Raw genomic sequence first — 14,420 nt, 5'->3', positions numbered from 1 at the left:
CAAGGTATCTTAGAAACGGTGCCCAAAAAGGGTGACCTGACTGTATGCGATAACTGGCGAGGCATTATGTTGCTGTGTACCGTTCTCAAAGTTCTGTGCAAAATTATCCTAGCCCGGATTCAGGAGAAGATCGATGCGACTCTCCGGCGGCAGCAAGCCGGATTCCGTGCCGGAAGATCCTGTGTGGACCATATTGTCACGCTCCGCATCATTCTGGAGCAGGTCAACGAATTCCAAGAGTCCCTTTACTTGGTATTCATTGACTACGAAAAAGCTTTCGACCGTCTCAATCACGAGAATATGTGGGGCGCCCTGAGACGCAAGGGAGTTCCTGAGAAAATCATCGGCCTCATCGAAGCACAGTACGAGGCCTTTTCGTGTAGAGTGCTGCACAATGGGGTCCTGTCCGACCCTATCCGGGTCGTAGCTGGTGTGAGGCAAGGATGTATCCTATCACTGTTACTGTTCCTCATCGTAATCGATGAGATTCTGGTAGGTGCGATTGACCGTGAACCAAACCGCGGGCTGTTATGGCAGCCTATAACCATGGAGCATCTAAACGACTTCGAATTGGCTGATGACGTTGCACTCCTCGCGCAACGGCGCTCTGATATGCAGAGTAAGCTCAACGACCTTGCCGAGCGCTCCTCCTCGGCAGGTTTAGTCATCAACGTCAACAAAACCAAATCTTTGGATGTAAACACGGTGGCTCCTTCCAGTTTCACAGTAGCCGGGCAACCAGTGGAGAATGTTCTTCTTCTTCTTCTTATTGGCATTACATCCCCACACTGGGACAGAGCCGCCTCGCAGCTTAGTGTTCATTAAGCACTTCCACAGTTATTAACTGCGAGGTTTCTAAGCCATGTTACCATTTTCGCATTCGTATATCATGAGGCTAACACGATGATACTTTCATGCCCAGGGAGTCGAGACAATTTCCAATCCGAAAATTGTCTAGACCGGCACGGGAATCGAACCCAGCCACCCTCAGCATGGTCTTGCTTTGTAGCCGCGTATCTTACCGCACGGCTAAGGTGGAGAATGTTGAAAGCTTCCAATATCTTGGTAGCCAAATGGCGTCGGACGGCGGTACCAAGATCGACATAGGCGCACGGATCAAGAAAGCAAGGGCTGCCTTTGCGAGTTTAAGAAATATCTGGAAAAACAGGCAGATAAGTGAACGCACCAAAATACGAATTTTCAACTCTAACGTGAAATCTGTGCTGTTATACGCTAGCGAAACATGGTGTGTATCAGTGGAGAACACTCAACGGCTGCAGGTGTTCATTAACAGATGCCTGCGGTATATAATTCGGGCCTGGTGGCCTCACAACTGGATCTCAAACAATGAGCTCCATCGTCGTTGTCACCAGAGGCCGATAGCAACAGAAATTCGGGATCGGAAGTGGGGCTGGGTCGGCCACACTCTACGTAGGGGCGGAAACGAAATCTGTAAACAAGCATTAGACTGGAACCCAGCGGGACATCGCAGCAGAGGCAGACCCAGAGGCTCATGGCGGCGAAGCCTCAATAAAGAAATAAAAGAAGTCGACCGAAATCTAACCTGGCAACAGGTTAAAGCGATAGCCGGGTAACGCTCAGGATGGAGATCTTTCAAGTCGGCCCTTTGCACCACCGGAGGTGTACAGGATCCGTAAGTAAGTAAGTAAGTAAACTCATTATTCTTAATTCACTAGAAAATAAAATAAAATTTAAGTGAATTTTTGTTTGGCCATGTACTTAATATTTAAGTGAAACTTTGATATTTTTTTCTATAGTATCCCTATTAGTGATGTGTATCCCGTCCACTAGAAGCGAACGAGGGCAAAAAATGGAGTAGAAAATTAATTCACACTCAAACACTTTTTTTGCAAATCGTTCTCATAACGCTTCTGCAAAATGTTTCATTAGCGATTGTTTATAAACATGCTTTTCGCTCTGAGAACTCCACTCATATATTTTTCATACATTCATTTTGAGTTGAATTCACTAGAAGAGTATATAGATATTATTTTCTATGTTTTCTAATGAATTCCACTACATTTCCTATTAAGATGCACTTGTGATTTGAGTAAGTTTTATTTGATTCCAGTAAGGCAGATGAAAGCTTCGATTTTTAAAGTCTACATGACTTTTTATAGTGGAATTAAAGTGACAATTATTTTGAGTGTACCTATGGGGAAGTGTCGTTTGGCCGAAACCCGGTCGACCAGAAGCCATTTGGCCGAATGCCACTAGGCTGAACAAACCATTAGGCCGAAAGTCATTTGGCCGAACGGGTTACAGTCACTCTCAAAATTGAGCGTACAGCATGGATTAGATGAATAGATTCGAAAATTCCAAAGGAAATTTAATTGTTGGCTCGGTTGTTTTTAATGCATTTCAATATTCATCCCTTCCTTCAATGTATGCGTACATAAAATGGTTGAAATTGTTTCTCTAAAGTTCATTTATTTGAAACTAGTCTCAAAATACGCCTATTAGATGTGACAAAATTGAGCGTACAGCTAATGTTTTTCTATAAAAATTCTTATTATAAACACGATTAATGTATTATAGTATTGTTTTCTCATGATTATATTTATAATAATAAACATCCGCTACTTAAACATTCAATGTTTTGAAATTAAACCATGTTTTAATCAAAATGGCGAACAACACACTTAAATCATTTCACAGATTTCGGTGAATTTTGCTTCAATTCACCGAAATCTCAACAGCAGATTTGTTCGGTAATTATTTCACCGATTTTCTGCGGTATTTTCCTTTATTCAACTGTCAAAACCACCAAAAAATCTGTAAAATTATTACCGAACAGTTCTGCTGCTGAGATTTCGGTGAAATTTCACAGAAATCTGCGATTTATTTTAAGTGTGAAGTAAGATGTATAAACAATGCTATTTAACAATTCAATGCTGCTGAGCAAAATAGATGCTTTAAGATATGGATTTCACCGGCATCGTGTCTTATATATGATAGATAATCGAAATCGATCGAGACATACGATAAATTTGGGAAAATTCAGTCGGTAAATGATGAAAATAGATGTAAACATACAAAGAAAACGACAAATGTTGGGAACGGCATATTTCAAATTTAGTATAACTTTATTTAAAAGTCGATGTATGGGTAGCTTATAAGCTCAGGATACTCATTAATAATAATATTAATAAAAGAGCAGCACAGGGATACATTATAAGATGTCATTTTATATTTGAAGACTCAGTCACCGTAGGAACAAATTTGGTTGAATCATTTAAATTCACCACGATATCATTAAATAAGCTGCCGAACTCTTAAAAAAGTTTATTTTTACTCGCCACATGGAAATCATCCAATTGTATCCCTTATGGTAACAGACCGTGGAGCTCAATCCAAATTTAATTATGAAATCACGATTTTAAGCTATCTTTTCAATATTCAATCAGAATTGCTCTACGGGATTGAAAAGCTGTTTTTATGTTCGGTACCTTAACATGCACCTTGTACTTTTAGAATTTGACTGTGAATGATTGGATTCAATAATATTACTCTTAATGATAGACCTGAGACATTAATCGAGCTTTAAAACAAATTTTAGTCAAAGACATACTAAATTTGAATTATGTCATTCCTAACATTTGTCGTTTTCTCTGTATGTTTACATCTGTTTTCATCATTTACCGACTGAATTTTGACAAATTAATCGTATGTCTCGCTCGATTTCGATTATCTATCATGTATAAGATACGATGCGTATGAAACATACAAATTAAGGCATTTATTTTGCCCACAGGCATTGAATTGTTAAATAGCAATGTTCTTACCTCTCACTTGTTCCCCATTTTGACCAAAACATGGTTTAATTTCAAAACATTGAATGTTTAAGTAGCGGATGTTTATTATTATAAATATAATCATGAAAAAACAATATTAAAATACATTAATCGTGTTTATAATAAGAAATTTTACAGAAAAAAAATCGCTGTACGCTCAATTTTGTCACATCCAATAGGCGTATTTTGAGATTATTTTCAAATAAATGAACTTTAGAGAAAAAAGTTCAACCATTTTATGTACGCATACATTGAAGGAAGGGATAAATATTGAAATGCATTAAAAACAACCGAGCTAACCATTTAATTTCCTTTGAAATTTTCGAATGTAGTCAACTAATCCATACTGTACGCTCAATTTTGAGAGTGACTGTATGTGGCTGTTGGAGATTGCCAACAGATTGGAAAAAGGGAATTTCCATAATAATAATGCAGCAATAAAAAATGACCGATTTGATGGGATTTACTGTTTAACTGTGCATGAGCATTATTATTTTCCTGAAATTGATACGTACAACAATTGTGTTTTTAACCGATCTGGATAATTATGTATCTCTTAAATCTAACATTTCTGTGGTTGATTTTCCAATTGGAATCTGATAACAATGAATTCATCATATTTACAAAGGAGTTCTGTGTCTGTACTCACGTTTAGTCCCTTTTATAACCGTCTAAGACGAATTAAGTACTCTCCATTTAATTCCACCAGTTAATTTTCGTTATCTTTGCAGATACGTATTTCGACCACAACTGTGTGGTCGTCTTCAGTGTCTCGTACTTGACTCGAGTCAAGTCGAGTCAAGTACGAGACACTGAAGACGACCACACAGTTGTAGTCGAAATACGTATCTGCAAAGATAACGAAAATTGACTGGTGGAATTAAATGGAGAGTACTTAATTCGTCTTAGACGGTTGAATACATTCCACTAAAAGAGCTAATATATTTTTCCCTTTATAAATTGTCTGCACTGCGTGGTATTTCTGCGTTGTGACTAATTACCTTTTCTTTGACGGAACTGATCTAACAAATACAGGTTAGAATAGCTAAGTACAGATTGCAGTTGAAATTCACCGGATGACGGGATTTACAATTAATTTACTGCACTTAATTCATGTAATTAGTGTTTACCTGACTGAAATTTAACGGTTAAACTGCTAAATCACTAAATTTAGTAATAAATTTTAGAAACTATATTCGCGGCGTGACGTGCGCTGCTTTCTGCTCGTTCCTTCTAGACTGATGCCGAGTATACACGTTGGGCGTTGTCGCAGTATAGGTACAGTAAGGCCCGCTAGCGCAGAGGCGCTAACAGTGGCCGAATAGGTCATTTGGCTGGACAGGTCATTCGGTCAAATATGTAATTTGGGGAAATAGGTCATTTGACATCTCACTTCTCACTTCCCAATCATCATTTATTACTTCTCACTTCGCACTTTTTACAGTGAGAAGTGAGAAGAAGGAAGAGAGACGTCTCTCTCCACAGTGAGAAGTGAGAAATGATGGTTGAGAAGTGAGACGTCAAATGGCCTATTTGGTCAAATGACATATTCGGCCAAATGATTTATTCGGCCAAATGACTTATTCGATCATGGCCTTTACAGTCGGGGAAGGGCCACTCGGCCGAAAATCATTCGTCCGAATGACATTTAGCCGAAAGTCGTTTGGTGGAATATGTCATTTGGCCGAACAGACCGTTTGTCCGAAAGTCATTTGGCCGAATGGTCATTTGACCGAATACGCCATTTGGCCGAATAGCTCACTTGAACAAATAGCTCATTGGCCGAATAGGTCATTTGACCGCATTGCGAAAAGTGAGAAGTTCGAAATAAGAAGTTTGGAAATAAAAATTAGAAATAGGAAGTGAGAAATAAGAAGTGAGACGTTTTACTACTCACTACTCATTCCTAATTTCTCACTTCTCACAGTGAGAAGTTTGAAATTCTCACTGCTGACTCTTTATTTCAAACACTTCCTTCATCACTCATGCTTTCTTACTTTTATGTTCTTACTTCTCGCGGTAAGTAATTAGAAATAATTTGTGATTTTCCACTGTGAAAAGTGAAAAGAGTGGATTGAGGAGGTAGACGCCTCTCTACTATATAATTATGTTTTACCTCTCATTTTTTCACTTTTCGCAGTGCAACGTCAAATGACGATTGTATAACATTTCGCCGGAAACTATTTCGCGGAATTCATTTTCGCGGTTGAACATTTCGCGGAATAACATTTGGCGGTTTGTGACTTTTCGCGGTACGACATTTGGCGGTTTGTTCCTTTTCCCCGGATGACTTTTGGCGGAATGTGCCATTTCGCGGAATATTAATAATAATAGCTTAGTGTTTATTCAGCAATTCGGCAATTATTACCTGCGAAGTTTCTAAGTAAAGCTGCCATTTTTTTTCGCATTCGTATAATACGTTAAAACTGTTATTAACCGTTCAACCGGGCCAGAAGTTGAACCCAGCCTCATTCAACATAGTCTTGCTCTTGCTTGGCAGCCACGCATCTTCACGCACGGCTAAGGAAGGCCTCCTAGGATATGTAGAAGTAGTTTCGTAATTTCAATTGCCCCTTATAAATCCTTTATAAGATCTGACAGATGGGCCAGATGTAATGAAGGGATTATCTCTACTCCTCACTTTGTTACGTTTTAATGAATAATCCTTTATTTCTTCCTTTCGCCTTCATTACCATTACCCCTCTTCATTGGCATTACCCCTCTCTTCATCTTATACCGAGAAGACGCCTTTTTAAAGAAGCATTATCAACTCCTTTTGCCTTATACCGGGCAGATGCATTCATTCTAAGAAGGCGTTACTCCTCTATTCGCATTATACCGGACAGACGCGTTCTTTTAAAAAAGACTTTATCAACTCATGTCACACTTAAACCACCGACAAACTGAGGTGCACACCCATACTGTGTACTATTTTTTTTTTTTAACACAGTAATCTTTTTCCAACCACTAACTCCATCTGCATAATGATTTACACATCGTCTGTTCAATGTATGTGTGTGCATGAAAACACATTACAGTTAAAAAAACTTCATTCATTTCTGAGTAAGTAATCACTTACTGACTTTACAATCCCATTGGAGTTCACTACGAAAATGGAGCACCTAAATACTTCAAATGATTCGATGTCTCACACATTAAGTATTATCTGAAAAGTATGAGAAATTTATTGTTAATTTTCAGTAATCCGAGGCATTTTTATATGTTGCCGTTATTTGCATCGAGTAAAATATTCTGAGAGTGTACGTTGTGTTTATATCGAACAGCTGTTGAACTTTCCTGCAGTTTGCACATTCTTCTTTTTGACTTAACCACCTTTTCACATTTTCGGTCAGGGTTGGTATTGTACACAGTAAATAATTTTGAAAATTCAACGACGTGTAAAATTGCAGCTTATCCCATCAAACGAATTAACATTCGATATTATATTAAATTTGATTGAATTTTGCAAGCAAGCGCCGTTTACATTTATTTCGATTTAAAAGAATAGTGAGATTGATTGAATGTTACGTTTATTTGCATGCTCCAAATATGTGCATGAAAATACATTTAAAATCACAACATATTTTTATCTGTGTAGGTTCACGTCAGTTTGTCGGTGGTATTGGTACATTCTAGCAACCCTATAACCAGAGAACGGTGGAGTGAAAAACTGTCGAAATGGCAACGTATGAAAATGCATAAAATCGTGAAAATAATACTGGCATCACTTGAACTTTTTGCTTGCTTCTTATGGATGCAAAATGTGCACAAGTCGAATTGGAACCGCTTTTAACGGTTCGATTGGAAACAAGATGGCGTCTTCGCCGATCTCTTATTCTAGTATTCCTAGAACATTTCGCGGAATGTCGTACCGCGAAAAAAAATGATTTTTGGCGGAATGTATCATTTAATAATAATAGCTTAGTGTTCATTCAGCATTTCCGCAATTGTTACCTGCCAGGTTTCTAAGCCAAGTTACCATTTTTTGTATTCATATAACATGAGATTAACAAGTTGAAACTTTTATACCTAAGAAAGACGATTTTTTTCAGTGGGTTTCCTAGACCAGGTCAGAAGTTGAAGCCAGCCTCCTTTAGCATAGTCTTGCTTGGCAGCCACGCTTCTTCCCGCACGGCTTAGGAAGGTCTCCCAGCATATGTAGAAGTAGTTTTCAAAATTTCATTTACCCTTTACATTATCTCCTCTCTGTACTTTCTTACGGAAAGATGTTTTTATGAGTAATCCTTTATTTCTACTATATTCTTTTTTTCGCTTTATACTGGGCAGACGCATTACTCCGGCGCAGAAGGTATTACTCCTTCCTTCGCCTAATACCGGGCAGATTCGTTTTTTTAAAGAAGGTTTTATCAACTCCTTTCGCCTTATACCGGGCAGATACACCCATTTAAAGCAGGCGTTACTCCTCCCTTCACCTTATACCGGGCAGACGCATTCTTTTTAAGAATCATTCCTGGAATGATTAAACTTGGTGTCTATCTCAGAAAAAGAATAAAAAATTGCTGAATTTTTGCGAACATAATGAAGGGGCATGAACCAATTTATTATGATCCAAGCAGTCTAACGCAAACTTATATTTTATTCAATTATAAAAAATCCAAGCATTTTGTATCTGGCTGCCAGCAATATTGGGCTCTGTTAGGTGGATCGCATATCTAAAAAGTTTGGGAACCTCTGTGATAGACAATGTGTGTTGCATAGTAGAAGCATAGATTCTGCATAAAATGCACAGCCGCAACATCCTACGACACACTTACCCTACTATCTCATCTTGCACGAGAACACGTTCTATTTGCATGAAAACATTCGACGGAAGCCAGCCCAAACTAAAGTTTGAACACGGGGCAACAATTGACGCACAGAAACTGGCGAGTGGCGATCGTTTGCAAGCCTGGCACACTTCGATTCAGTAATCAGTGCCTGCCTAACAAAACTCAACTGATGTAACATGCTTAACTGTCCCACGTGCATAGGAATACACGGTTTATCGAAAAATGTTGAATTTGTAATACTTATTGATTACTATATTGCTTTCGAAACGTTAGACAAAACTTTCACATTTGAATTTGATCAGGTGTTAAGCAAGTATTTGTATGAATACCGCCATTGCCTTTAATACCTATATGTGAGCCGAGTTCCCAAAACATCGAACTGTGCTGTTTCAATAACTGGATCGGCAAGTGTATAAACAATTCTTCCCCCCGGTTCGTGGTAGCATATCCGGTGAAGCATAGCCCAAGCCCAAGCAGCACATACATATTTGCACGCTATCGACATCCCGCTGGTCAACAGAAACCCAAACGCAAAACCTCACCTACCTTTGCTCATCGGTGGTCGAAATCGACGCCAGCTGCGCTCCGTTCAGTCGGCAGATCTGCTGGGCCGTCAGCCAGTCCGCTTCCGGGAAGGAGATGAACGAATAGCACGACGCGTTGTAGGCCTTGAAGCGCTCGTCGTAGCACTCCGATATCACTGCGGGGATCGCCAAACAGGTGGGTCGGGGGAAGCGGTTCGGATGCCGATGTGAAACGTGAAAATCGCAATTAGTTATTTAGAATGCCATAATGTTCGGGGGAATGTTTAATTCAGAGAATAGAGAGCATTTGAAGCGTGTCGGAAACGTATACAAGAGGAATTTCTAATGTTCACAATCCAGGCGCGGGCCACATCGATTACGGACAATGCACACATACAACGGCGCTAATCTACAAACACTGAAAGCGACTATAATTACCTACCGGGGCATGTGATTCACAACTTCCAATAAACGATGAGAATGGACGATTAAAATGAGAGTTCTTCATCGGAAATAAAATCCCAAATCCAAGCATTTGCTCCATTATTCAGGTTAATTATATTAGACTCCGTCGGTTCAACAGCTGCCTGCTGCATAACGAATCAGATTCAATAAATCAAACGAAATCCCAGTGACCAACCAACGTCAGGGTTTTGTCTCCTGCACAGCTTTGCTAAATACATTGTTGAAGGAGCAATCCGAAGCTAATCCTCCATACAGCAGAATCAACATTCAAGTCAAGGATGTGTGAGGCTAATAAATTCTAATCCGGATAATTAATTCCTTCCCACTCTCGGCTGGTCGATTGCCGCCGGTTCATGTGAAACATACCAACTTGTACGCGAGGCTCTGCGAAGGTGGGGAATGATTGCCCGGGGGAGATAAGAATGCGTTAACCGGCGGCTTCCGACAAATGGGAGAACATTTGTTCCGTTGGAAGAAAAAAAATTAAGTGGTGGGATTACGGCAGAAGAGCACTGTTCAATACACTCTAGGGGTAAAAGGTCGTTGGATGGAAAGGTCAATCCTTGGAAGGAAAAAAGGTCAAACTTGAGCCTACATTTTTAAATTTGTGTGCCTTTGCCGTACGGAAAAGTACTCCGAATGCTACCTTTTTCACTTTCCGGTTTTAAAAAATAACAACAAAGTATCATAGAATGTGTATCAATCAACTCAGCTTGACGCATCAATGTCTGTATAATTGTTTAGAAAAGAGTGACACTTAATTGTATGTAATACGATACCTTATCAATGTATACAATTGATTCTGTATTGGCTTACCAAAACTCGGCGAGGAATACATTCAGATAGCTGATGCACGATTTTCATGTTAGCATCGTTGATGATTTTCAACGCACCGTTAAGATCTTGTCAAACCTGGGAGAAACAGTGGAGACATTGGACACTCCGCAGGATTGCTTTTTGTCATTCAAAGTTGACCCAGCAATCCTCTGAGATTCTGAAGAGCAAGCAGTTGGTGCAGACGAAGTTGGATATGACGCGTGTATTGAATTTGTACACCAACGTGTGTATATTCTACAATCGGTGTCCTCGGAAATTCAACGTCGATCTTAAACCATGTTGGTCTACAATGCATAGCTTCTCCAAAAAACCTTAGAGAGCTTCTCCAAATAATTCAGATAGCTTTGAATGCTTCTCCAAGAAGCTTAGAGAGCTTCTTCAAGAAGCATGAAAACTTTAGAAAACTTATCCATAAAGGCCTATTCTCATTGCGCACGGGCTGGGCCGGATCAGGATCATGATCAGAACATTTTTTGTCAGTTCACATTGCACCAGTTTATCCCGGCCGGGTAAACTGAATACACGCACACTCATAATGCACGAATAGAAACGTAAAAGTAAATAAAAAATAAAAAAAAACTTGTATAAATGAACCTAACGACGATTGTGTCTTACTTGCGCGATATAAAACATAATGAGAAAAGGTCGAAATAGCGTTCGCATTAATTTACATTAATTTTAATGCATTCTCCGAGATTTTCTGACATCCCCGTCAAGTGTTGCGACAAGTAAACCATAGCCGTAAAGAATTTTGGTAGTAGCGAATTGACTATACAGGAATGACTCCAAAATAATTGAACAATTGCGAGAAATCTGTCGACTATTCTGTAAATTCTGCCGGGAGTTCCGTCGAAAATACGGAGAATTCTTCCATTAATTGCTCTGGAAATTCCTCCAAGCATTTCATCAAGAATTCCTCCAACTATTCATCCGGGAATTTCTCCTTCCCTTCAGGCATTGCTCAGGGAATTAGTCCGGTAGATTTTTCGGGAATTACTCCGGGAATCCATTGGGAATTACTTCAGGTATTCCTTTGGAAATTATTTTGAAAATTCCTTTCGGAATTCCTCCGGAAATTCCTTTGGGAATTCTTCCGAAAAATCATTAGGGCATTTCTCCAAGAATTTCTTCGGGAGTTTCTCCGGGAATTCCTTCGGAATCTTCTACAGAAATTCCCTTAGGAATCTCTCCGTGAATTCCTTTGAGAATATCTCCGTGAATTCCTTTGTGAATTTCTCCGGGAATTCCTTTGAGAATTTGTCCCTGAATTCCTTTGGGAATTCCTTTGAGAATTCTTTTGAGAATTCCTTTGAGAATTCCTTTGGGAATTCCTTTGAGAATTTCTTTGGAAATTCCTTTGAGAATTCCTCTGGGAATTCCTTTAAGAACTCCTTTAGGCCTTGAGAATTCCCTTGAGAATTCCTTTGGGAATTCCTTTGAGAATCCCTTTAGGAATTCCTTTGATAATTCCTTTAGGAATTCCTTTGAGAATTCCTTTAGGAATTCCTTTGAGAATTCCTTTGGGAGTTCCTTTGAAAATTCATTTGAGAATTCCTTGGGGAATTCCTTTGAAAATTCCTTTCGGAATTCCTTTGAGAATTCCTTTGGGAATTCTTTTGGGGATTCCTTTGGGAATTCCTTTGAGAATTCCTTCGGAAATTCCTTTGGGAATTCCTTCGAGAATTCCTTTGGGAATTCCTTCAAGAATTCCTCTGGATATTCCTTTGAGAATTCCTCTGGTAATTCCTTTAAGAATTTCTTTGAGAATTCCTTTGGGAATTCCTTTGAGAATTCCTTAGCAAATTCCTTTGAGAATTCATTCGGGAATTTGAGAATTCATTCGAATTTCCACGGGAAATTCATTCGAATTTCCACGGGAAATTCATTCGAATTTCCACGGGAAATTCATTCGAATTTCCACGGGAAATTCATTCGGTTCCTTTGGAAATTCCTTTGAGAATTCTTTTGGGCATTCCTTTTAGAACTCCTGTAGGAATTCCTATGGGAATTCGTTTGGTAATTCCTTTGAGAATTCCTTTGGGAATTCCATTGGGAATTCCTTTGAGAATTCCTTTGAGAATTCATTCGGGAATTCCTTTGAGAATTCCTTTGCAAATTCCTTTGAGAATTCATTCGGGAGTTCCTTTGGAAATTCCTTTGAGAATTCTTTTGGGCATTCCTTTGAGAATTCCTTTGGGAATTCCTTTGGTAATTCCTTTGAGAATTCCTTTGGGAATTCCATTGGGAATTCCTTTGAGAATTCCTTTGCGAATTCCTTCATTCGGGAATTTCTTTGGAAATTTTCTTTGAGAATTCCTTTGGGCATTCCTTTGAGAAATCTTTTGGAAATTCCTCTGGGAGTTTCTTTGAGAATTCCTTTGAAAATTTATTTGAGAATTCCTTTGAGAATTCCTTTGGGAATTCCTCTGAGAACTCCTTTGGGAATTCTTTTGAGAATTCCTTTGGAAATTCCTTTGAGAATTCCTTTGGGAATTCCTTTGAGAATTCCTTTGGGAATTTCTCTGGGAACTCCTTTGAGAATTCCTTTGGGAATTCCTTTGAGAATTTCTTTGGGAATTCCTTTGAGAATTCCTTTGGGAATTCCCTTGAGAATTCCTTTGGGAATTCCTTTGAGAATTCCTTTGAGAATTCCTTTGGGAATTCCTTTGGGAATTCCTTTAGGAATTCCTTTGAGAATTCCTTTGGAGATTCCTTTGAGAATTCCTTAGGGAATTCCTTTGAAAATTCCTTCGAGAATTCCTTTGAGAATTCCTTTGAGAATTCCTTTGGAAATTACTTTACGAATTCCTTTGAAAAATCCTTTGAGAATTCCTTCGGGAATTCCTTTGAGAATTCCTTTGGGAATACCTTTGGGAATTCCTATGGGAATTCTTTTGGGAATTCTTTTAGGAATTTCTTTGGGAATTCCTTTGGGATTTCCTTTTGGAATTCCTTTGGGAATTCCTTTGGGAAATCCTTTGAGAATTCATTTGGGAAATCCGTTGGGAATTCCTTTGGGAATTTATTTGGGAATTACTTTGAGAATTCTTTTGGGAATTTATTTGAGAATTCCTTTGAGAATTCATTCGGGAGTTCCTTTGGGAATTCCTTTGAGAATTCCTTTGGAAATTACTTTAAGAATTCCTTTGAAAAATCCTATGAGAATTCCTTCGGGAAATCCTTTGAGAATTCATTTGGGAATTCCTTTGGGAATTCCTTTGAGAATTCCTTTGGGAATTTATTTGGGAATTCCTTTGAGAGTTCTTTTTAGAATTCCTTTGATAATTCCTTTGGGAATTCCTTTGAGAATTCCTTTGGGAATTCCTTTGAGAATTCCTTTGGGAATTCCTTTAGAAATTCCTTTGGGAACTCCTTTAGGAATACCTTCGAGAATTCCTCTGGGATCTCCTCCGGCAATTCCTTTGGTAATTCATCGGGAAAATTTTCCGATAATTCCTCCGAGAATTCCTTCTGGGATTCTTCTAGGAATTTCTTCTGGAATTCCTCCAGGAATTCCTCCGAAATTAATCCAGGAATTCTTCGTGGAAGAACTCCAGGAGGTATTCGCGAAGGGTTTCACATTCCCGAATGGTTTTTGGAAAGAATTTTTTGGAGGGTTTTCGAGAGAAAGTCCTGAAAGGTTTCGAGAAGAAAATTCCCGGAGGGTTTCCGGAAGTAATTCTCGGAGGGTTTCTGGACGGAATTCCTAGGAGCCCTAGAAGATATTTCGGGAGGAATTCCGGTAAAAAATTCGAAGAGGAATTCCTTATGGAATCCCGTACTCCCGTAGGAATTCTTGAAGGAACTACTGGAAGAATTCCTATGAAGCTCCAGAGGAATTCCCAGAAGATTGTATGGCAAAAATCCTGAGAGAATTCCGAAAAGTGTTTTCTGGTGAAATTCCAGGAAGGATTTCTAGAGACTCCAGATTCGCGGGAAAATTTTTGGTGTTTTTGTCGGAGGAATTGTAGGAAGAGATTGTAGGAATA

At 39.0% G+C, this 14,420-nt stretch overlaps 1 protein-coding gene across 5 annotated transcripts in view; it reads right to left on the bottom strand.

The window, feature by feature from the left end:
* The window catches only part of LOC134206060 (uncharacterized), a 672,178-nt gene that overhangs the window by 96,753 nt on the left and 561,005 nt on the right, over nt 1-14,420 (bottom strand). For all 5 annotated transcript variants that reach the window (XR_009978242.1, XR_009978243.1, XM_062681739.1 and 2 more), the window contains exon 9: nt 9,152-9,305. Coding sequence is in view for 3 of the 5 variants with exons in the window: in XM_062681739.1 (XP_062537723.1) it covers nt 9,152-9,305 (154 nt within the window). In the remaining 2 variants the exon portion in view is untranslated. The remainder of the gene's footprint in view (nt 1-9,151; nt 9,306-14,420) is intronic.

This window comes from Armigeres subalbatus, chromosome 1 (genome assembly GCF_024139115.2).
Source record: "Armigeres subalbatus isolate Guangzhou_Male chromosome 1, GZ_Asu_2, whole genome shotgun sequence".
NCBI classification, from domain to species: Eukaryota; Metazoa; Arthropoda; class Insecta; order Diptera; family Culicidae; genus Armigeres; species Armigeres subalbatus.
Note: the sequence above shows the minus strand (reverse complement) of the source record. Positions and strands in the feature narration are given on the sequence as shown.